The sequence below is a fragment of the Antechinus flavipes genome, chromosome 5, assembly GCF_016432865.1.
Source record: "Antechinus flavipes isolate AdamAnt ecotype Samford, QLD, Australia chromosome 5, AdamAnt_v2, whole genome shotgun sequence".
NCBI classification, from domain to species: Eukaryota; Metazoa; Chordata; class Mammalia; order Dasyuromorphia; family Dasyuridae; genus Antechinus; species Antechinus flavipes.
The window spans coordinates 78,258,923-78,284,426 of record NC_067402.1 but is presented as its reverse complement, the minus strand read 5'-3'; the positions used below and the strand labels follow the sequence as shown (position 1 = coordinate 78,284,426).

Below are 25,504 nucleotides of genomic sequence, written 5' to 3'. Positions count from 1 at the left end.
GATATAAAAAGCAAGTTTTATTGATTTTCAGTGGGACTACTAGTTTAGATACCAGCTCTTGCAAAAATATAAAATAAAATAAAAAAATGAAAAATAATTTCATTTGCAAGTCTGTAGTTTTTATTAAGAGACTTGTCTATTACATGCACATTCACCAGCTTCCTAAGCTTCTTCCTAGGAATGTTTAATTTGGAGGTATTCTTGCCCTTTTATGTGTCATGGTTTCCTTTGACAGTCCCTTGATCCCTAGGGCCTCTCTTCAGAATATATTTTTTTAAATTCACAATTTTAGAAAATATGAATCTTTAATTAGAATTTAGTGAAAATGAAGATGCTTTTTTTTTTTTTCTATCAAGTTCACTGATCTCCTGAAATGTACCTCTGGATCATTTGAGAATTTGTGGACATCACATTAGGACCTTCTGATATAAAGTTATGTTTTAAAGAATTGTAAAGTAGAATTCCCTTATAACTTGACTCATTCAAGTGTTTGATTCAGGTGTTATCAATTAAATTATGCTCTCAAAATTTAAATGAGATTAACAAGAGAAGGTTGAAAAGCCCAACATATAGGATAGTATTTATTCTTTTTTTTTTTTTTTTTTTTTGCTGAGGCAATTGGGGTTAAGTGACCTGCCCAGGGTCACACAACTAGGAAGTGTTGTGTCTGAGGCCAGATTTGAATTCAGATCCTCCTGATTTTAGGGCTGGTGCTTTATCCACTGCAACACCTAGCTGCCCTGGGGTAGTATTTATTCTTAATGAAAAATCTAATATAACCTGAGAAGCATAGCATAGTGTGGGCATCGAATAGACTTGAGAATAAAAAAAAAACTTGGGTTCAAATTCCCTTACTATCTGTTAGATTCTGGGCAAGTCAGCTAACGTTTCAGTGTTCTAGGCAACTCTTTCAGACTGTAAATGCAGAGGAGTCGCTAATAAGCCCTTTTAGAAGGAGTTTGCTTATTAGGAATTGTTTCTATCATTGAAATCACAGTCCTAAAAAAGACCTGTCTCTCCATTATCCCCTCCTAGTGTACCCGCTGTACACTATCTCTATTTATTTTTAGTATAGATATAAATGTCATAGTCATCTTCATTTAAGAAAGGGAAAAAAAAAAGGACAAGAAATGATTGGCAATTAAGAGCTTGAGAAATCTGTTTTGTCTCCCCATTTAGGGATGGACAGGCACCTTGCTCCATTAGCAACTCAGTCTCCCACATCAAAGAAAAAATATGAGAAACTGGATTTGATTGCTAAGCAGCTCCCATTCTTTCACTGGAAGTGTCTGACATGAAGGACTTCTCACAACCAACAAAGCCAGGAATAATGAGAATATAAAGCTGGCACTTATGAATAATTCAAAGGGCCGAAGACTTTAAAAGAAACAGTTTTCCTTATTGGTATACACCAACCTGATGCCTTTGCATTTGTTCTTAGTTCTCCTGTTCTCTGGGAGTAGGGTGGAGGGAATCTTATTTTATAATTGGCTGAGGATATATATGTGTGATGGGATGGGGACAACTTCAATCCAGTCAAACCTCCCCCTTCTACTGTTTTGAGAATAGATGTAAGTTTTGTCCGTGACTCTTTTGTGTTTTCTGGTCTGTAGGGAGGAGCAACTCGGTAATACCCATGATCCCAAATTTATCAGTGCTTCAGTCAAGAATGTCTCTAATCATGAATGAGTTCCCAGTTGGGAGTTTGGCCTCTCTTCCTCATTTATATGGAATCTGTCACCAGAAGGAATTTCCTCTCATCTCTCATGTTTCACTGCTTAGGACCTTTATGCCCACTGATACCATGAACTTCTAACTGTATCTGAGGAGCTCCTAATGGCAGCAGGGAACTATCCCCCAAATCTTTAGTCCTTCCAAGGACCTTATTTTCAACTTTTCCCCCTAAATGGAAATTACTACTACTGCTACCTATTCTCTAAATAACAAATCCTTTTGGAATATCATTTTGTCCCCATTTTTCATCCTTGCTTTTCATGCAAGAGGGAAAGCCCATTCTTGAGGCTGGAACTCTACTCACTGGCCCCATTCCTTATCACTCTCAGTATCCTCCCATACTTTAACTCTTTTTGCTATCAGCACTTCACCTAAAATGGCAATTATAATAATAACAACAGGAATGACTGTTGTTTTGCTGTTGTTGTTATAAATATCAACATTACTTCACTAAGGTCACTTCTCCACATTAAGCTATGATGCAGACCCTAAGGAGACAATGATAGTGAATTATCCTATTTTGGATTAGAAGTTAGGGAACTTTGGCTTTGACATTTAGTAATGTAATTTTTTTTGTAAGCAAAATATAAATAACATATCAGTTGTTCAATTTGCAGTTTTGAAATGTGAAACTCATCTAGAAGACCCATGTCTTCTAGGGAGATGGTGAGGATGCTTAATACTCTATTACATGAAGATTAGTGGATTGGGTTTCTTTAAGAGACAAAACGATTTCAAATATTTGAAGGGCTCTCTGTGGAAGGGGGTTCTTAATTCTATGGATCTTTGCAGGAAAAATGAGTATTTACTAATGACTCAATGTGTATGATTGTGTGTGTGTGTATGTGTGTGTGTGTGTGTGTATGTATAATTCAAATAGGAGTAATAGACAGATTCTGACTCAATTTGAAGTAAAATTTCTTAAAACAACCAATAACTATTCTAATACAAAATGGAGCATCTCATAAACTAGCAGATACTCAATCAGAAGTCAAATGGACATTGGGGATGCTTCAAATAGGGCTTGGACTAAGCGACTTCTGAAATCTCCTCCAACTCTGAGATTCTGTCATTCTCCCTGTTAAACAAGATCCAGGAGTAGCTTGCATAAAACATTTACCCCATTTCAGCTATAATCAAAGATGTAGTAACACTTTTATGGAAATATGAAAGATGATAGTTCCAGAAAGTAAAACAACAAAATAAAAGCTATTAGTGAATTTTCTTTTTGTTTTCTTTTAATTGAAGCTCTTTGGGCAGTTACATTATAGTAGAGATTAGCTATTGAAAAAGCCTGTTTCTCTTCCTCAACAATATAGCCAACCAAAATACTTTGGTGAACCCCAAGGGTAGGGAATGGGAGACCTAATATCACAGCGTTCAGAGTTGGAAGGATCATCAAAAAGCATCTTGTCTAACTCTCTCATTTTGCTGAGGACTAGAGAGATGAAGCACATTTCTAGAGGACACAGATAGTTATAAGTAGTAGTGTGAGGACTGGATCTAAAACCATCTGATTCAGATCTTTCTGGACTTGCTGTAAGAAGAAAATTGTTTCCCTTGTTCTTTTTTCATGAGCTCAATCAATTCCCAAGATAAACTGCAGTTATAAAGGTGGAATTAAGCAATAAGTAGCATATGGATTTATCCTATTCTTATTGCCACAACATTTGCTAGTTAGCTAGTTAATAGCATTTATTGTGAAAAGCACTGGGACCAAATCTCTCTTTCTTATACTTCTTCTATTTCTTGACTCAAGGGAGAGTATATGAAGTAAGGGTATATATCAAGTAGCATCCTTCTTTGCACATACTAATGGTGAATATGGTAGAATATAATCCTAGAATTTTATAAAGCTCCAACTTCACAGTTTAATATAAAGAGCCTAAAATCAATTGCCAGTCAATATTCCTTATTGTGCTTAGATGTTAGACTTTATGAATCTTACTATGTCCCAAAAGATCCATGGAGACGTATCATCAACTTTAATTTTCTCTGTATTCTACTTAGCAATTAAGATCAATTCATTGAGATACAGATGATAATTTGCCATCTTTTATCACAGCATGAAATTGCTATTTAGGGGCTTTTTGTCCAATTCGTATCTTGTTCTCCCCCCACAGGAGACATATGAAAAGACCTCTCTGTTTGATTTTAAGATCAAAGTGATTGTCAGCTATATAGGAAAGAAAGCAAGAAAATTGGATTGGGAGAAAAAAAAATCTACTAATAACCTTCCTCTACCAGGCCCCTGTGAAGATGAACTTTTACAAATGCTACTTAGGTGATGAAAAAAGATGTTTCTGACTGTATTTAAACTGTCAGGATTTATCAAGTGTAAATGGGAAAACAATTTTTAAATACCAGCGTCTTCTTGCTCACCATAATGCCTTGATATTTTTTCCTTGAAGTCAGGAGCATGCTATGGGCAGGATGATTGACAAAAATCTTTATTGTGTGTGGTAATTTTCATTGTAGAAAAATATGTATTCATGGGTCTTCATAATTCAACTTTCAACATACTAAGACTATAAAGAATACATAGTGTTCCATCATTAAATAAACTTAAATTTTCTTCATGTTTTCTTCACTTAGCATTCTGAGGTCAAGTTACTTTGATCCATGGGTTTTGAGCTAGTTTAGGAAGGGTTTTTTTTTTTTTTTTAAGTAAGTTTAACTGTACACATAGATTAGGTCTTTGATGTATTGCTTGACTCAGTCATGAATAGAGATTTTGGTGACTGAAGGAAATTCATTTGTGGGGCCTCTGGGGGCTACTTCTTCCTGATTTATCCAAAGGCTTTGTTTGAGATTTATTATTCATCTCTTTGGATAAAAGATAGTGTGAGGCCTCCAAAGTACTTTCTCTTCATAGATGGTATGTGATCTAGGATCCATACTCTTATTTTTCAACACATTTCTTTTTACCCTGAGTCTGGTCAGATGGAACAACATTTCTCTAGCTCACCATGTGCCTTTCTACTCCTAATCCAAAAATCAGCTAGCTGGGGACCTGATTTCTCCAGTTCTCCCTAGAGACCATTGACTTGAGTAGAACATTTTTATGAAGGTAAAAATCCTACCCACTCAGTGTCCTTTGGCAAAGCTCTGGTAATCCCTTTTTAGTTATGTCTATAGCTCTGTGGAAGCCAAATCTTGATATAACAGTTAAAAAGGCATAAAGTTATGGAATGATTCATCTTGGTGAGGATATGTTTGTGAAAGAGACTATTAAAACTAAGACTTTCAACTCAATCCTGGAATTGTCATCAAAAATTTTTTCTGGCTACTGCTAATTATTATTTTTGGCTGTCTATCTGGAAGGTAAACATTCAATAACTTTTTTTTTTTTGTGTGTGTACAGTAAATTTGTATGTTCAAAATTGTACTTTGCTCTAAATATTCTTAAGTTTATTCTGAATACAAAAACTTACAAAACATGTTATTTAGATGATGATATATAGTTGCAAATCTAGGAATTCCAGGGTATGAGTACACTGTAGCACATTTCTAATGAAGACTTTCTTGCAAGATTCTAATGATGACCTATATTCAAGAACTGGAATAACATAAGTGATCTTACTTGAAACACACATTGTCCAAAAAAAATGTGGGAGGCTAGTAATATATCAAAAATAAAGGATAACAGATGGACAGGCTGAGTATTGCCCTGGTACCCAAGACAGGTTAATAAATATAGCGAAGAAGGCCTCTAGAATTTTATAGATCCTCTTTGGAAGATCCATTTTAAAAATCACTGAATAAATATTTAGAAAAGCAAGTTCTACATGTAGGGAAGGGGAAGGAGATATTAGGAAATATAGGTAATATAAAAACGAAATCTATCAACTAAACTTAAAAATGACACATATTATTTTCTTCAAAGATGTTGTTAGATCCACATGGTAACATATATTAAATTCTTTGTATATTTGGAAGCATCATATAAATGTCAGACATACTGCTTTTGCATGTAGGAACAGTGCAGATCGTCAAACACATTATTGAAACTGTCAGATGGGTGCAAAATTGTATTGTCATCATTACTGTTGTTATTTAGTTGTTTTTCAGTCATGTTCAATTCTTTGTGACTCCATTTGTTTTCTTTCTTTCTTTCTTTTTTTTTTTGGACAAAGATACTGGATGGTTTGCAATTTCCTTCTTCAGGTCATTTTATAGATGAATTAAGGCAAATATGGTTAAATGACTTGCCCATTGTCACACAGAAAATATCAGAGATTAGCTTTAAATTTAGAAAGATGAGTCTTCCTGACTCTAGGTCCATTCTCTCTATCTGTTGCATCACCAATCTGCCCTTTATATTTTCATTAGATGTTGGAATAATGTATTAAAAGAGCACTGTGTCTAACACCAAATACTAAGATACTCGCATTCATACAGGACAGATATAAAGATGATTGGCTGGATTCTTTACTTTCCATCCATATGTTTGTGCATCTGACAGATTCAGAACTTTAAAATCTGAGATTAGGTCTAGAAACTGAATTGGAATAAGCAACTTTCAATCAAATAACTAGTCATCAATCAGTTTTGAAAGGTTACTACAAAGAAGCAGAGAAATAATCACAAATGGTTGCATCTAAGTAATTGAAGAGGTGTTTATTAGTAATTGGTTGTTTTTAAAGTAACTGATAGGATTTAACATAATTTTTCCCCAAATAGGACAATGTGTATATATAATTTTGATTATCTATTACTTCCCTGCCCCTATTTCTTTGCTGATGTCATGATTCCTGGCACATAGAATAGAATGACATCTTGGGAAGGAAAGCTTCCAGCTAGATTTTTCCTTTCTAATTTGGAGTTTGAACATAAATCACCCTAGTGATGGCAGACAGAAAAACTTATAAGTAATTCAACCATTTCGAAATCCTAGTGGCAGAATTCTCTACAGTGGCCACTGTGTATAACAAAAGGGGCTCTTACCTTGCTCTGGTTAATGAGATATTCTGGACTAAAATGTTCTGCTGTGTCCATCACTAAAAGACAACTGTGAAATAATGAGTAGTATGGAGAAGTGATAGAAGATACCTGCCAGGAAAAATTTTCTTTTTTGCCATTCTGTGATGGTGAACTTGAGGGTGTAGGGTGTGTTTAAGGAATTCTAGTATCTCTGGTGTGAGGGCTGCCTGATCTGGCTAACTCTCACCTGTGACTCAAAAAGTTGTAGCATGCATAGAGCTCACACCATGGAAACCATTTTGGGAGATGAGCTAAACCAGGTTGAGGGTAACTGAGGGGATCCAAGCCCATTGGTGAGGGAGGGATTTCTATCCCGAATATGCAAAGATTTCCCCTGGTGGAATGGGTGGATGAGAACAATTTGTTCTAAAAGCCATGAAAGCAGCTGAAGCAAGAGCTGTGGAGTACTTAGAGCTTGGTTAGACGTTGAAGATATCAAGGTGATTCATCATTTTTCAAGCTATCTAACACCAGTCACCTTTACTCTATCCTGCCTGAGACAACTGTGACAATCCTGAAAGAGAAAAGTGAGCTGATGATTTTGCACAACTGTCTCACTAAAATCTAATATATGTATGAATCAAAAGACATCATCCATACCATTTTACCATTTTTACCTATCTCAAAGAATAGCACTGGAACTCCAGATGATTTTATATCTCATGACCTTCTCATTATCAACACTGTATTCTGTTTATCTAAATGCAATAAAACTTCCTGGTTTCCCTTGCAGCAAATGCTGGCATTTACTAGACTATTTGATTATAAAGAGAAGAGACAAACAGGATATGAGAGTTAAAAAGACAATGTGAGGGGCAAAGTGCTGGACTGATCATAGACGTGTCCTTTCCAAAATAAATATTTACATTCAACAAAAGCGGTGGCCCTAATGCAAAAAGACTACCAGAAGAATTAACGTCAATAGATTAGAGTATTTCTCTGAGAGGGAACAATTTGTTGCAAACTTGGAGGGAAAGTTGAGCTAACACACAATTGGTAACAATGGAGCAGAAAAAGAGAATGGCTTACAGCACTGCATTTGCTCCTCTGGGTCAGAACAGTCACAAGCATTAAGACTGGTTTTATGAAAATGATGGGGAAATTCAAAAGCTGCTAATTGGAAATTGAAAACTCCACAGAATTTACCAGCAGGATAGTTCGTCCATCTCTAAGAAGGTAGCATTTAACTTTACCAGCAAAACTTAGAGAAATATAGGATTCTTGACACGGAAGGCAGATGAAATTCAGTTCTATGCTGATAATAATAATGTAAAGTACTTTTATGATGCCCTGAAAGCTATTTATGAGCCAAAAACCTATGGTGCATCTTAACAACTCAGTGCTTATGGAGCCGCACCGATTAGTGAAAAGGATGTGATCCTAGAGAGTTGGGCTGAACACTTCCACAGTAATCTCATCAGATCATCATCAATCAATGCTAAAGTCAATGACCATTTACCTCATGTTGAAATCAATCCCTCCTTAAAAGTTCTAACTTCAGAAGAAATTTTGAATGCCATTAGGCTCTTTTTGTATGACAAAATACAAGTGCTGATTCTATTCTAGCTGATATGAATGAGGTGAGAGGCCCATTGCTCACACAAAAACTGACTGAAATTTTCTGGGTTATATGGCCAGAGGAGATTTCTCTCCAGGAGTTCAAGGACAACTCCATTTCCATCTCTATAAAAGTAAAGGAAATAAGATTATTTTTGACAATCACAAGAGGGTCTCAGTCTCTCTCTCTCTCTCTCTTTCTCTCTCTCTCTCTCTCTCTCTCTCTCTCTCTCTCTCTCTCTCTCTCAGTTATTGCTGGCAAGATTCTTGTCAGAGTCTTCCTTAATAGGTTGATTTTTCACCTGGAAGATGGTCATCTACCTGTGAGCCAGTTGGCCACAAAAAGGGGTGAGGAATGGTCAATGTGATGATTGCTACCTGATAATTCCAGGAGAAATGACAGGAACAAGTCTGTATATAACATTTGTATATCTGACCAAAGCTTTTAATGTTTTCAGTTGTTGATTCAACCATTCTGAAGAACAATTTGGAACCAAATTGCCCCAAAGGCTATCAAAGCGTGCATACCCTTTGATCCAGCAGTGTGTCTACTGGTTCTGTATCCCAAAGATATCATAAAGGAGGGAAAAGGACCCACATGTACAAAAATGCTTACTATCCATGTTTCTTAGACATACAGCAATGAGGCCATTTTTGTAATGGCAAGAAACTGGAAACTGAGTGGATGTCCATCAGTTGGAGAATGGCTGAATAAGTCATGGTATATGAATGTAATAGAATATTATTGTTTCATAAGAAATGATTAGCAAGATGATTTCAGAGAGGTTACTAGAGACTTACATGAACTGATGCTAAATGAAATAAGCAGGACCGGGAGATCATTATATAAGGCAATAGCAAGATTATACAATGATCAATTCTGATGACATGGCTCTGTTTGTCAATGAGATGATTCAAGCCAGTTCCAATGGTCTTGTGATGAAGAGAACCATCTGTACCCAGAGAGAGAGAACTGTGGGAATTGAGTGTGGATCATAACACAGTATTTTCATGCTTTTTATTATTGTTTGCTTGAATTTTGTTTTCTGTCTCATTTTTTCCTTTTTGATCTGATTTTTCTTGTTCAGCATGATAATTGTAGAAATATGTATAGAAGAATTGTACATGCTTAACATATATTGGATTACTTGCCATCTAGGGGAGAGGATGAGGGAAAGGGAGGAAAAAAATTTGGAACATAAATTTCTATAAGGGTGAATGTTGAAAATTATGTATATATTTTGGAAATAAAAGCATTTAATTAAAAATACTGTGAGTTATGAATGCTTGCGAAAAATTATGTCAAAATTTTGTTGCTCAGAAAAGTTCATCAATATTGTATATCAATTTCATCATGGAATGCTTGCCAAGGTTTTGGATAATGAATAAGGTTCTCGCTCTTTCTCTGTCATCAACAGAATGAAATAAGGTTGTGTATTTAGTCCTATGCTTTTTAACATGATGTTTCCAGTCATGTTGTTAATGTCAGTGTCAATGAAGATGAACATAGTATCAAGGTAAGACTGCAGCGTTGGTAAATTCTTCAACTTGAAAAGGCTACAAGCCAAGACTCAAGTGGAAGGAATATTGGTCCATGATCTTTGGTTCACAGATGATTGTGTACTCAATATAGCCTCTGAAGCTGAGATGTATGCAACAAAGTAAGAGTTGATTTTCTGTTGCTTGTGATTATTTTGGCCTAATAATTAACACCAAGAAAACACAGGTGCTCCTTCAGTCAGCACTACACCTTCCATATGTAGAATCATTGGTTACAGCAAATGGAAAAGTTTCAAATACTGTGGGTAAGTTCATCTTCCAGGATTATATACAATGATGATGAAGTTGACACACATTGCCAGAGCTAGCTCAATGTTTGGGAGGCTTCGCAGGAAAGTGTGTGAGAGAAATATAAGATCAAATTGAAGATCTGTAGAGCTGTTGTGCTGACCTCATTGCTGTATGTCTAAGAAACCTGGATAGTATATCAGTGTCATTCTAGGAAACTGAATTGCTTCCATTAAATTGTCTTAGGAAGATTCTGAAGATCACCTGAGAGGACAAGATACAGTGCTTTTCTTGAAGTAAAATGCCAAGCATTCAAATTCTATTGTGGAGAGTGTAACACACAATGTTCAAATGCCAAGCGTATGCTTGCCAAAAAGATTATTTTATAGAAAACTCACACAGGGCAAGTGCTCACTTGATGGTCAGAAAAAGCGATACAAAGATACTCTCAAGGTCTCTCTTAAGAACTTTCAAATTGATTGTGTGACATGGGAAATATATAGGAGATCCCTAGCATGGCATGCACTCATCACAGAAGATACCACACTCTATTAACAAAGCAGAATTAAAGTAATTCAAAAGAAATGTAAGATGCACAAATTTAGAGAATCCACCCCAAATGTACACATAGACTACTTGTACCCAAACAGTGATAGAGCCTTCCAAGCTTGTATTGGTGTGGTCAACCACAGTTGAACATATTGCAAATTTATTCTAACATAATGATGTCCTTTTGCTCTTCTTTGAGAACAAAGGACAACAACTAACCAACAAACTAGGCAAATTTTGTTGAGTCTAAATGTGATGAATATAAACCCTGAAGAAAACTAGCCAGAAAAAAATATCAGATGGGCTAATGCATTTTCTCTCTTCTGGGAGGATCATCTCACATTAATATTTGGCTATGGGTAGGAGACAAATTATTATGCTTTGATCCTTCCTTGCCAACATGGACTATGTTTTTTTGACACTTTAGAAGACAGGAAGACAGCAAGTCATTAACTGGAATGACTTCCTTCCTCTAGAAACTGGTGATGATAATGGCACTGAGATCATGAAATTGTTGTGATGACCAAATGAGAAAACATAAATAAAATGATATCTGTGTGTAATACTTGCAATATATGTGTATATCTATATACACATATCTATATCAATGCATACACAAAAGATACACAGTGATATCCATATAATCATATGGATATATTTATATAGATCTTTATGCTAGCTATTTAATATATTATGAAGAAAATTACTAAAGAAGTAAAGAGGAAGAAAAAAGAACGGAAAAAGAGAAAAAGAAATGGAATATAAAATAATAAATAATCAGGAAAAAGCAGAAAGGCATTCCATTCTATATTGGTCTGCAACTGTTCTGAAGTGTGGTAAGGAATAGGAAGCTTTTGAAGGAATGATATAGCATTTCCTCTAATTCATATCTCCCCTTCCCTTTGCTGCCCTTACTTATGTCTTTCTCTCCCTTTTCACCTCCCCCAAAGCAAGAGCTGTCTCCCACAGTTCCTATCACACTGTACAAAGGTTATGTGTGCTAGCTGCTGCTGAGTGGGACACACAAATACCACTTGGCCAGCGGGAAGGAGAAAAAGCTGCCCTAACACCACCATCAGCACCTCCCCCTTTGTCACAAAAGGTCATTTGCACCCAGGCTTTCATTCACCTGTGGAAGTGCTAGCCATCTGCCAGGCACCTGAGGCAAAAACTGGGCAGCTGAACGGTCTCTTTATTTAGATGTCGACAGAACTGAGAGTTCAAGGTGTCAAGGTTTACTTGGGGGTAGAAGGATAGGTGGGAAAGAAAGGGAGATTTGTTCTTACCCATCAATCCAAAATCAGCTATTTTGTGACCTTGTCTAACCTTAGCTTAATGCCAACAGCTTAAAAAGAAACGACAAACACCTCAGATGTTAAATTTTTCTTCATAAAGAAAAGAGGTGGTGAGAACCTTCAATGTAATAAGGGAGGAAAGGCCCTTGTATGTTTGTTTTACCTTTTATTGTGGAAATAGAGATACTTGCTTAATGATAATTTTCTAAAATAGTTATAATTATGTTCCGTGTCAATATTTTTTTGAGATTTTGTTTTAACTTTGGGGCTACTTTTCTTCTTCATTCTTTTCTGCTTGTTCCTTTACTTTTTAGAGACCTGGATTTCTTTATTGTAAAATGAAGGTGTTGTATTGGAACATTTTCTAAGTTTTTCCCCACTTTGAAAATATGATCCTATGAACACTTTTGTGCATTAATTTACTTAACCAAAACTAAAACTCTTCTTAATTTTGTGATTACTTGACTATACCTATTACCTTTAACTGTTTTTCAGCTAAAAAACATGCTGTTTATATGGGCCAGGTAAGTAACATATCATCTTTGCCCCCCAGGATGAAAATCCCATTGCAAAAGGAAAAAGAAATGAATTACCTCTTGTCATGACAATTCCTGCCAGAGATTTGTGGCGGGCATGCATGGAAGTCAGGTTGTCTGTCAACTCTTGAAACTTCTGTGTTACCAGCTGGTACACTGAATCAGCAAACTCCTGGAAGATACAAAAACCAGGATCTTTTTTAACTTGGGTGAGAAAAGTAAATAGTAGATGGACAGTGAATTTTCCACTATTGACCTTCCTTCCTAAATTCAGTTCCATCCATGAAGAGTACTTAGAACATTGGTCCAGCCTTTGAGAATATGAAATACATCATTCTGTATTTCCCTATGTCATTTTAAGAACTGGGAACTATTAGTATTCTTTTTTTGCCCCCCTAAAACCTTGAAAATGAGTATGATTTTGTATAGCATCCCAGGCATGACCCTGGATTCAATTTGGTGGAAAGAGAACTAGATTTGGAGTTGGAGAAGAGACCTCGGTTTGATTTTGGATCTGTCACTTACTTTGTGACCTTGGATAAATTACTTAACCTATTGAGCCCCTAACCTTCTTTTGTGCAAATTTAGAGTTGGACTAGAAGTCCCCTTCATTTTATTATGATCCTACAAACTCTTTGGAACTAGTTCAGTTCATTATTGTTGTTCAGTCATTTCAGTTGGACCTGACTTTTTGGGATGCCATTTGGGATTTGCTTGGCAAAGATACTGGAGTATTACCATTTACTAAAGTATGAAGTATTACCATTTCCTTCTATATCTCATTTTGCAGATGAGAAAACTGAGATAACAGATAAAGTGACTTGCTCAGAGTCATATAGCTAGTGAGTATCTGAGGCCAGATATGAACTCAGGAAGAAAACCTTTTTGGCCCTAGACCCAGCGCTCTAACACTATACCACCTCCTAACTGTCTATTACATTTAATAATGCATGATACATTACCTAGTCAAACATTAAAAACACAACTAAAAGGTTTCTATTTTTATAACTCTTTGGACTTTATGATTTCTGATTATGTGTTAGGGAGAAAAGAAGCATCTCTTGAGGAAGAACACAAATCTTCATATAAAGACCAGTGATTAGTAAATTGGTTCCTAGGTTGAGCTTGTCCAAGACAAACTTGGAGGACACAAGAGTGTAATGACTGCACTAGCACCCAGGATACCCCAGAATCAGCCGGAGTTAGGATAAGCAAAAGTCCTCAATCTTTATTCTCGGTCCCCAGACGCAGGATTGAACAGGATGGAAGCAGATTCTCTGTGACTCCCTCTCACTCCTCTACTGCTGAGAGTGTGTCCCTGGCTAGCTTTACTCCACCCCCTAGTCCCTCCTGTAGTCCTCTATACATCAATCATTGAGCCAGTACGGATAGTGGAAAGGACCATTTTCCAAGCATATGCCCATAGAATATCATCCAATCAGAAGTTAGCCTCAAGTGCTCAGCAGTTCTGACCTCAGTGCATTGAATTCAATAGTTTCAGCCTTCTACACAAGAGGACATTTGGATGGCTTGGACTATTTGCTTTTCACCATCTGATATTTTTAGATAACAGGACAAAGAATTAAAAAAAAAATACTAGCATACCTTTCTCACATCCTTCTGATCCAACTTCTCCCCATCCTCATTTATCCTATGAGGGATCTTGTTCTACCCTATACACCTAACATGAAGCTAATGCTCATGTGTAACATGATTCTTTTTGCCAACTTCCTAAATTGGCTTCTCTTTTGTTTCAAACATTCTCATTTCCTTTAATTGATCTTCCTATGATACAATCTCAAGATCCTTCACCATCCTCCTTGACCATCCTGGGATGGGATTGATTGAAGATCTAAAAATGTGACACTTGGAGTAAAACTTCATTTGGTAAAAACTTTTTCTCTGCAGAAACTCCATGTCCACATATAATATAGACAAGCCAATTCAATCAATTTGGATAAAAAAACTTTGTTCTGTAGCAAATTTATGTATTTGATTGAAGTTTTCCTTTGAAGCGAGATGTATTGGTACTATAGAGACAATGTTGGGAATAAGAACAAAAAATAGAAAATATCAGTAAAATTAGGCTAGTGATTTCACAGTACAGGGAATTTCCTTTCCTAATGCAGGTTGGCATATTCTATGTAGCTATATTCTTAGAGAAGTCCTTAGAGTAGTGAGCAGTTAAGTGACCAGGCCTGGGTCACATAACTAGCAGATCTTTCTGACTCTAAGACTAGCTCTATTCACTACACCATGCTGGTTCCCATTTTATATAAAAAAGTTATAGGCGTTTAAAAAAAATCAAATCTTTAAAAAATTGAATAAGATGATAATTATGTGACTTCTTTTGAAACAAAATCAGCCCTATCTCCTGGAAGGAAAACTTCACAAAACAGATTTTTGCCTCCCCTTTTGTCTCTCCCACCAAGCAAGGCTGTAAAAACACTCACGGCAAACTATGTCTCTTTCCTAAGTGCTGTCTCAGAAGGTTAACAGCCTTTCCCATATGTTGTTGTGGCTGTGATAGCAAATGCTCATTATTTTTACAATTGTTCTGCAAATACATACGGAGAATCATATAAATAATAAATGTCGTACAAATTAGACTTTCCTTGGGTGGGCGTACCAAACGGGGTTCCTCTCTTGGATAATGGCTTTGGATTTCTTGGTTGGCATGTGCAAGAATGCAGGAAGGTAATTATTTAGGAAGTACCATGCTTGGTTAATGGGTTTGCTTATTTATTTATTTACCCTGGTTCATTACCTTTGCCCACAATACTTAAAATAAAACTTGCTATGGTGTAAGAACTTTGAAAAGAGGGATGTTGATTTTTCTCTTAAATTACCTGGGATAATGTATGTGTGTGTTTGAACTTGTGTGTTAATGTGTTATATGATTCAATCATAGTAAACCCAAGTTGGCCCTCTGAACGAGGAAAATGAGTCAATCAGTGTTATACTATAGAGACTTCTTATGTAGCCAGAACTATGCTTGCACCTGTGGGATATAGAGAAGTATAAATCATGGGTTCTGTTCTAAATAATCTATCTTGTAGTCAGATTGGTGAGATAAAAACACTAAATGTAGATTCAGAATTTTAGAACTGGAAGAGACTTTTGCTTTTATCAACTTAGCTAGAAGCAGCTCAAAGAACTTCTTGTCCCCATCACTCCAAATCATCTCTTCTCAGTTCCTAGTCTTCATTTCTATCTTGTCTGGATTAGAAGTTAGACCAAACTAATTACATTTAAAACGACAAAAAGAAATAAACTTCTTCTTCATTCAATTTTCCTACTTGCTCTCTTCTCTCTGTTGTCTGTATCATCTCTGTGTGTGTCTCTCTCTCTGTCTCTCCCAACACACATACATGCATGTATGCACACATGTATGTATATAGGAAAAATCACTTGCTTTACATGTTATTTTCTAGAATAAAGATTTTTTATATTCAAGAAGTGACAAGACTGTCTGCTGTAGCTCAGCCCAATAAAATATCTTGGAAATGGGATTTTAACAAAGTTTTTATGATAAAGAGTCCTATTGGTCCTGAAGATTAATCTGTGTTTTAATGAATTGATGGATCTGTGATAGCATCATGTAAGTACTCTTTCCAATGAAGCAGATTGTAACCAAGCCATAATTTTTCATCTAATGAAAATCATTGAATTTCTGTAAGTATCCTACAAGGGATCCATTCAACCAACATTCTCTAGATTTTTTTTTTTTTTTGATATTTTAAAATACCACTTGAGTCCAAGATCTTTCAAAAACAGTTCAACAAATATCTATTGATTACATGCTCTGTTCACTATTATAGGAAAGTATTGGGTTTTCAAAGACAAAATTCACATTTTCTCAGTCCCCAGGGACCTATGTCCATTGGTAATTCTTTGTTGTTTTTACATGACTAGTTCACATTTTTTTTTTTTAGAGAATATTATTCTTTTTCTCCTTAATTCTTTGTTATTCATATGCTTCAGAATAAATGTAACCCCCATGCATGATCTCTTTTGTGTTCTGGTTTCTCAATAATTTTAACTCTCCAGAGTGCTGTTTCAAGCCATACAGTCATATAGGTATCATTAATAAGTATCACTACTGACATTAAAAAAATTGGACTTTGTTAGAGTGAGAAGTTTAGGATTAATTTGCCCTTCCTTTTCCTCAGTTTTGGGGTAGTTTCATTGTCTATCTACAATGTCTCTATAAAATAACTGATAGACCAGTTCTCTGGGTTTTTTATTCAACTTCATGTTGTAGTATGGATAATAGAAATTCTTTACTCTCTTGGCTATTCCTGTATGAATTTCTGTGGTCTCATTGAGGTGACTTGGGTTCTTGAAGAATGCACTAGTGGAGAGAGAATAAGCACTAGCAGCTTTTACCAAAGTACAAAATTTTGAGTCTTATCAATAGATAGTGTCTGCTTTCTAAAGATCATACTAAGTGTGGAGGATCTCATCAGGAAGAGATTAGTCACTTCAAAATTAATTATTTTTCCATCACAATTCATGAGTCAATGGACAAAGCAAAGTGTCCCTCAGTCCTCTATGACCCTGTCTGCTTCTGATTCATGGTGCAGAATGGTAGACAAGGACATAGTGGGCAGTAAAAGTCCCACAATTTTTACGTAATTTATTTTTCTACTGGTTCTTTAAATATGGAGTCTTTGTTCTGTGACCAAAGAATGCCTCTGGAGGACCCCAAATCATTCGAATTCTTGAATACATGAAAGTAGGAGATAAAGATGTTGAGGTAAATGAAAATCTGCTGTACACTTTTTCCTTGAAAAGGCTAAAGGAATTGGCAAACTTGGCCACCTTGTATTGTAGTACTAAACATATCATGTGTGAAAAGATCACTGTTGGGGCAACTAGGTGATGCAGTGGATAGAGCACCAGACCTGAAGTCAGGAGGACCTGAGTTCTAATTTGACCACAGACATTTAACACTTCCTAACTTTGTGACTCTGGGCAAGTCACTTAACCCCAATTGCCTCAGTGGGGAAAAAAATCATTATTATCATAGCTTATGTGTCAATATTTGTTACAGAAGATTAAAATGTCCAGAAATTTACTAAGTAATTTGATAAAAACCTACAAATATTTATAGCACTTCTTTTCATAGAAGCAAAAAAAAAATAAAGTAGATGCTCATTGACTGGCAAGTGGTTAAACAAACGGTGGTACATGATTATAATATATTATGTGCTGTAAGAAACAGTGAATATGATGACTCTTGAGAAGCATGAATATATGCTTCCCATATAAACATGAATTTATGTGAAGGAAAAATAAGTAGAACTAAGAAAACAGGAAACAATTATTTTAATAGAGTAAATGAATAGAACAACCCCCCACCTCCCCAATTGAAATTTTTGTACAGCGTCCCATAAGTTTCACCCTGACCCCTTGGAGCATACTCAGCAGGCATTCTTGTCAAGCACATGGAAGCTGAGGAGTAGGCTTGCTTCAAGGGATGCACAATGGAGCCAGCCTCCTCCCCTCTTCAGAGAAGACAGAGATCCTCTGACTGATTTCTCTTGGTCATGATGACTTGAGGGTTCATTTTGTGTAGTGAAAAAAAGTCTTTTAATTTGTTGCTGAACTGCAACTTCATGGATATACCACAGAGTCATATTTGCACTTCAAGGCCAACATGGAGAGAAGACCTAAGGCTCAAGGACTATATACACATACAGATACACTCATAAGGTGGTGTAAGAGTCCTTCTATAGGGATATAGGGCTGATGACCTCTATTGAGAAGAAAAGATTGACATTGTCAATTTAAGAATGAGTACAATGCACACTTTTGTAGAAAAAACAATCAAATGACTCCTACTGTTACAACCCAGTTTAATCCTATCTGCCTGGCTTCCTTTTGTGCCTTTTTGGCCCCTCTCCCCAGGTACTCTGCTCTCATTATGAGCTAATTAACCTCAGCCTCATCCAGCTACTAATAGAATCATTTGAAGAAATGCAGAAATGGGATAAATTATTGGATTTGGGCCTTCTTCATGGCCACAAGCCATTTTAATTCTCTAGGGAAAGAATGCTTGCAATCAAAGTTATTATTTAGCACTCTGTCTGAATATTCCACCTTAAGGATGGCTCCCTCAACCACAACAAAGAAAGATAGTAAAAATAATATCCAGGCATGGTTTTTTTTTTTTTTTCAATTTAGGAAATCTGGGAAGCAACTGAAATCTGAGGGTCCTACTCTGATTTGCCATAGTTGACGTTTTCATTTGGGAGATATAACACAGGTACCACTATATCTAGTGATAAGGTCAGTTATTACAAAATATTTCTTACCAGTTAGACTCCTAAATATTCCTCAAATGTACCATCTTCATATTTGATTACAGGTCTTTGCTTATCCTTTCATCCCCTCCCCTCTGACTTTTCCTAAATCTTTCACAGTATAGTATCCTTTCCATTTCATTCTGCTTCTGTGGGTTCTGCCTATGGTTCAAGATTCATACCATTTCTCTGGGGACTTTTCTTTCTGTAAAGGTACCCTAAACACTCATATTACTAACATTTTTTTCATACAAGAGTCTTATAAACCTAAAAGTCATATTAAAAGTAACTCAAAAAGAATTAGACTTAGAATCAGGATGTCCTGGGTTTGAATATCACTTTTGTCCATCCTTAGCTGTGTAATTTGACTTTGGAAAGTCACTTAAATGGCTCTCGCTTTCCTCATTTATAAAATTATAAGGTGGAATCCAGTCATCTTTGAGGTCATGTCTGGGGTTCTTTCTAGCTCTAAATCTATGATACTATAACCACACTATTATCACTTCCTTGATTTAAACTTAAAGTTTAAAATAATAGGATAATAATAGTAAAAATAATGTTTTTCATTATTGTTATAGCTAGCATTTACATAGCACCTACTATGTGTAAGGTATTAAGTATTTTACAAATATTATCTTGAATGATCCTCATAACCTCATATCCTTCCATACCCTGGGAGGTAGTGCTATTATTATTTTCATTTTACAGATGAGGAAACTCAGGCACACAGGGTTTGGGTGACTATCAAAGATCAGATATATCCAAGTATCTGAGACTGAATTTGAACTCCAGGCCCAGTGTTCTCTCCACAATGCCATTTAGTTGCCTAAAAAAAGATTCCTTTTAAATTTTTTAAGTTATTTAATTAACTAGACTTTTTTTATGTTTGTAGTTTCATTTGAGAAATAAGGGATGAAAAAGATAGAAATTTAAAAGAACCATTTCTATGAATAAATCAGAAATATTCACTGTGGTCTAGGCAATGAATTAGTTTCTCAGTAAGATATAAAGTATAGTAGAATGGGCTCCTACAGAAGGTTTTGAACTGAAATACACCACTCTCATTGCCCCAACTAATACTTAAAGACACTAAATTATAAAGTAGGTGATGGCTTGAATTGGAAAGGCGAGTCTCCTCAGTGGAACATTATATCAATGAAATCAAGAGTTCTAATCAAATACTCCCCTTCATATGAGCCAAAGCTAAAATCAAACTCTAAAAAATGTGTGGGATTTGAAATGTTCAAGGAAATCAAGCCCATTAATTCTCTCCCCACATTTATCCCACCATAGCATTGAAACCTAGTAAAAGTCATCATAGCTATTTTAAGTGATCAACTGTTAATTAAATCACATACATGATTGCTGCTCCATATCTTTTTTCATCTTAAAAATTATTTCTATATGTAAAAGATACTTCAGTTGATTACAGAAGGAATTGGGAGAGAAGAATTATAAATTAAATACTGATTTATGTATATATATTCCTACTATCTAACTTAAGTATAAGAAATTTTTATTTTTCATTAATTGGGATTTAACATATACAATAATTTTGATTAACCAGAACACAATTAATCAGAACTCTAAATTAATTTGATTTTCTTTACCGTCAGTACTTGTATTAGAAAAAAGTCAAAGTGCCTAGAATAAAAGTTAATAGTGATTTCAGGGTACAGCTGAGGAGCTGTATATGTTCAGTTCAATCTACTTGTATAATTCTATTCACATATTATATAATTTGATTTAATTCAACATATTTTATTGAATTCCTGCTATGTGTCGAGTACTCTGCTAGGTCCTAAGAAATAGAAAGATGATCTATGATATGGTCTTGGCCTTAAGGAATTAATCTTAGTGTAAATTTAAAAAAAAACATTCTAATGCTCATTTCTCCCACAAATAACTGTTGAATAAGTACAATCTGTTAAGCAGTGTTCTAAACACTAGAGGAGACTAGAGGAGAGACTTTATCATAAATAAGGTTTTATCCTTTTTTTCAAGACTTACCTAAAATCTCACTTTCTTTAGAAAATCTTCTAACTGGCCCAACCATAGCAATGTCTCCTTTCCTTGAACCCCAATAGCACTTGTGTGTCTGTCTGGTACTTACACTAGTTTGAATGGTTATGTTTTCATGTATCTGTTTTGTTTCCCCAGATGGACTGAGCAGGCTACATACTATTGCCCTACATGAATTTTTTTCAATTAATAAGTTTCTTTTAAAATTTTATTATTATTATTATTATTTTATTACAACTTTTTATTGACAGAACATATGCTTGGGTAATTTTTTACAACATCATCCCTTGAACTCACTTCTGTTCCGACTTTTCCCTTCTCTTTCTCCACCCCCTCCCCTAGATGGCGTTAAATACCTACATGGATTTTCTAATCTAAACAAATGGGTCACAATTTATCCTATGTTGTTGGTATCATGATAGTCTACATGATATTCTACATATTTCCAGTACTATTTGCTATTGATGGTTAGGATGATAAAGAACCACAAAATAGGGACGATCAGTGGACAGAGTGTTGAACTTGGCTTTAGGTAGTCTGGATTTCAAGTTTTGCTTCAGATACTTCCCAGCCCTGTGATTCTGCATAAGTCACTTAACTTCTCTTAATTTGTGTCACTTAATTAAGTCACTTAACCTCTCTTAATTTGTGTTCTCTTTTGTAAAATTTTGTATTTGAGAATAATAATAATAATAGTTACTTCACAGAGTGATGTGAGGATCAAATAAAATAACATATTTAAAAGTATTTCATAAATACAATTACTGCCACCACCATCACGGCCATCATCACTACCATTACTATTATAATTACTACTTCCACTACAATGACCACTTATCCTGATCACCATAACCACTGCCACTACTGCTGTGCTGTTGTTGCTGCTACTGTTGCTACTACTACCACTGATGATGATAAATGCTATAGAAAGTTAGATTAGGGAGTGTTTCCACCCAAATAAAGGATTCATGAAGTAGATAGCAATGAAACTGGATTTGAAAAGTGGACTCCCTTTTCATAGGAAATGGGTGAAAGGAAACCATTTCAACTAGGTGAGATGCATAAAGTGTGGTGGGAGAAAAGAACAAGGCTTGGCAATAGCATTGTGACCCATTTGTTTAGATTAGAAAATTCATGTAGGGCAATAGTATGTCTTTATATTGAAAATGTCAGTGAAACATTCAGCCTTTGAAAAGCATGTTACAGTGTGAACTTGATTTGATAGATAAGAGGAAGTCAGGTAAGGTTTTTGAGCAGAAGTCACAACTTCTTAGATTCTGGTGATGTGTTAAACTGCCTGGTAGAGGCAAGACATTAACCTTTAATAGTTATTGACTGCTTAGGATGACTGAGCCTAGTGAAAAGCAGTGGGGCACAGTGGAGACTGTTAAGAATCATACTGGTTATCTGACTCTGGAAAATATTCCTTTAATCTCTCAATTCCCCAGGCAACTTTCTAAGACTCTAAGCTATGGAACAGTTGCTGATCTACATTAAGAGAGATTTCCTCCTTTGGAATTTTGTATGGTATTATATGATAGTTTCAGAGCCTCCTCCTTCCCATTTTCTTTCCTCCTACACATGGTTGTATGTAAAATCCTTTCCAACTCTAAGACAAAGGATAGATTGCATTAAAGCAATGTGACATAAAAATAGGGAAAGGGTACAATATGAAAGCTAGTACATCCAGGAGCATCTCAGCCTCCATCTTTATTTTTCAGTTAATGCTTTTGTGTTTCACTTTGCTCTCATAATTTTCCTTAGGATCACCTGTGGCAAGAGTGGGGAGGGGGAGCATAGCTAGAAGCTCTAGTGGGAATTTATTGGTGGCTCCCACTAAGAAATATAAGGAAAAGTAGGAGAAGAGGCAACGGGAATCTGAAAACACAGAAAACTATGGAGGGATGTGTGGATGGATATTATGTGTTAAATTGAGATGTTTGGGGTAGTGCTAAGAGAGGTTCAACTGGGTGGTAGTTAAGGGTATATGCTGATAGATAATTATCAATTCAAGAACTCTGAACACAATTAAATGAGTTGACGTTATAATTCCACATGATTTCTAATCTCTTTTTTTACCCTCACAAAAAGTCTCAGCAATCAACTGAAGTGTAATTTACAATATACTTCTTTGTTAAATATGGAAAAGAGACACCCAGCTGCAATCATTATAATGGTTGATTTAGCAATTTAGAAAATGCTTGCTAAATGGTTCCTCAGTGACCTCAAGGGGTTAATTCAGCTTCTACAAATCATTCACTGATTTGGGGAATAGTTTACACTGTGACAAAATGCAATGCCAATAATTCCACCTCCATGCTTATAAGGAATTACCCTGAAGGTGATGACAAACAACACAAGTCTTTATTAAAGAGAGAGTTGAATAAAATGGTGTGGGTTTGCATAACTGTTTTATATACCTATACACTCAGGGTCACATAAAAATTTGTCAGGCAAAAAGGGGTTGTGAGTGGAAAAAGTTTAAGAAGCCTTGATGTAGACTATACTTCTTGATCACCAAATGGGATTACTAGCACTTTTCACATGGAAAAATTAAACTTTAATTCAGAAAATTAAGTAGCTCAAACTTAATATTAATTTCTAGCACTAATATTTTGGATGGCATAAATAAATAAAATGTTTCAAATATGTTCGAATTTGCAGTGGCAGTCTTCAGGGTAAAATTGACATTCAACAGAAGTGGTAAGGATATTAAAATCAATAGATTATAAAGGAGAAAGTCTTTAGTAAATATTTTCTTGTTGAAATTCTGTCTTTGGGTTTATAAGGCTGAAATATCAAAAAGGTTAGATTTGCATATGGGTGGGGTAAGGCCAACTATTTCAAAGGAATACTAGCAAACACTCTCTTTCTTTGTTCTTTTCTTCTTATTATTATGAACTTGATGAATTCCAACATACATGGACATTACCATACATGGCCAACATAAAAAGAGGATTGCATATGAAACTTCAAATCTATATTATTTGCAGTTTTAAAAATTATTAAAATATATATTCAATTTAACACAAGAATTTAAATAATGCCATGTTTATCTCCTTTTGAACCTTTCTCTACTTGTTTTACTTGATAATTTAATGTTTACTTAATGATCCTTTCTTTCTTTTTTTTTTTTTTTTTGCATAACTATCATTACTCTTCCCCTCCAAAAGAAAGTTATCCTTGGTAATAAATAAGCAAATTCAAATGACCATTTATGAAAATGTTTGTCTTATTCTGTCCCTCTAGCTGATAGTCTCTTTGTCAAAAGTAGCAAGTGGTATTCAGCATCCTTATTCTGAAGTTGTGATTGATTGGTCTTTGTGGATTGTTCTTAAATGTTTCATAATTGTTACCTTTTCAACATTATAAGTCAAATTATTTTTCATATCTCCCTAACAATCCTTTTCACTTCAAATGACCAATAATTGGTAAGAGAGGAAAGAAGTCTAGAAACTTAAGTTGTGCCAGACAGAACAGGGCTATGAATGGTATGCTCAAGAGTTTAAAATACTTTTTACTGAGGATTTACTGAAAGATTTTGATCAGAGAGTGATGTGATGAAGCCCATGTAATAGGAAAATTAATGTGGCAGTGTCATGTAGGATTGATTGGAAAAGAAAAAGAATGGAGTCAGGGAGGCTAGTTAGATTATTAAGTCTAGATAAGAAGCAATGAGGGTTGAATTTAGAATGGTGGTAGCAGGAAGAGAAAGAAGGAAGATATGTTGCAAAAAAATGGAAGTGATAAGAATTGCCCAGAGGGACAAAACTTTCATTTAGTGTGCATGAGCTTTTACAAGAATCAGTGAAAGAAAAATCAGAGAAAAGAAAGGAATGCACGAAATTTTCTGAGTTTCCCTTTCTCTCCCTTGCTGAGGAGAATGGAAAAGCAGCTTTCATTGGAAAGAGTGGAAAGGTAGAAATTAAAAAGAATCACACAGATAAGTTTAGTTTCAGTTAGAGTAAGGATTTGGAAGAAATAATTTTGTTGGAAGCAACTAGTAGAAGGCTGGGATAGGGTTAGACAGGTATGGAGTGAGCCTAGTAAAAAGTGGAATATATAGAGATGACCATAAAGGTCATATGTTAGTGAAAAGGTAGCAAGAGGCATGAGTTGATCAGAAAGTTAGCTAGTAAATTGGATATATGAGTAATGATAGAATTCAGTTTCTGTAGAAAAGTAGAAAAATCAAACCAATAATTAAAAAAAAATAAATTAAGAAATAGTTGGTTCAAAAATTATATAAAATCTAAACTGCTTAATAGGTAATGATAGAGATTGTAGTAAAATTTTGAGACAATTCGGCAGCAACATATAATCAGAGAGATTGTTTATGAAGGGAACCTTTTCTAAAATACTTCACTGCAAAAAGGTTAATGGAGATGCCCCAAACATAGTGCTGACAATGAAATTTAGTCCATATGGATCACATTCCTTGCTATTGCAGTTTTTTTTACCAGAGTTCAGAGGAAGGAAAATATGGCTTCAGGAAGGGGTGGGACTTGAACCATTTAGGCTAAAATTTGAAGGATGAATCATATTTAGTTAAGGAGAGAGGAGACAAAACATTTCAGGTGGTTTAATGAAAGATGTACAAGCTGGAAAACACAAAGCATGTTCAAAAGAAAGAGTCCTGGATTTGGTTCAGAAAACCTAGGTTCAAATCCTAACCGACACTCATATATTCATTCTGGGCCCAAGTTTTTCTATCTGACAGCTAGTCTTAAAG

General features: G+C 35.3%; 1 protein-coding gene across 1 annotated transcript in view; it reads right to left on the bottom strand.

Annotated features, from left to right (window-relative positions):
- ADARB2 (adenosine deaminase RNA specific B2 (inactive)) overlaps window positions 1–25,504 on the bottom strand; it is a 479,733-nt gene that overhangs the window by 81,860 nt on the left and 372,369 nt on the right. Inside the window, exon 5 of the mRNA XM_051962361.1 lies at window positions 12,500–12,614. Within this exon, the coding sequence (XP_051818321.1) occupies window positions 12,500–12,614 (115 nt within the window). The remainder of the gene's footprint in view (window positions 1–12,499; window positions 12,615–25,504) is intronic.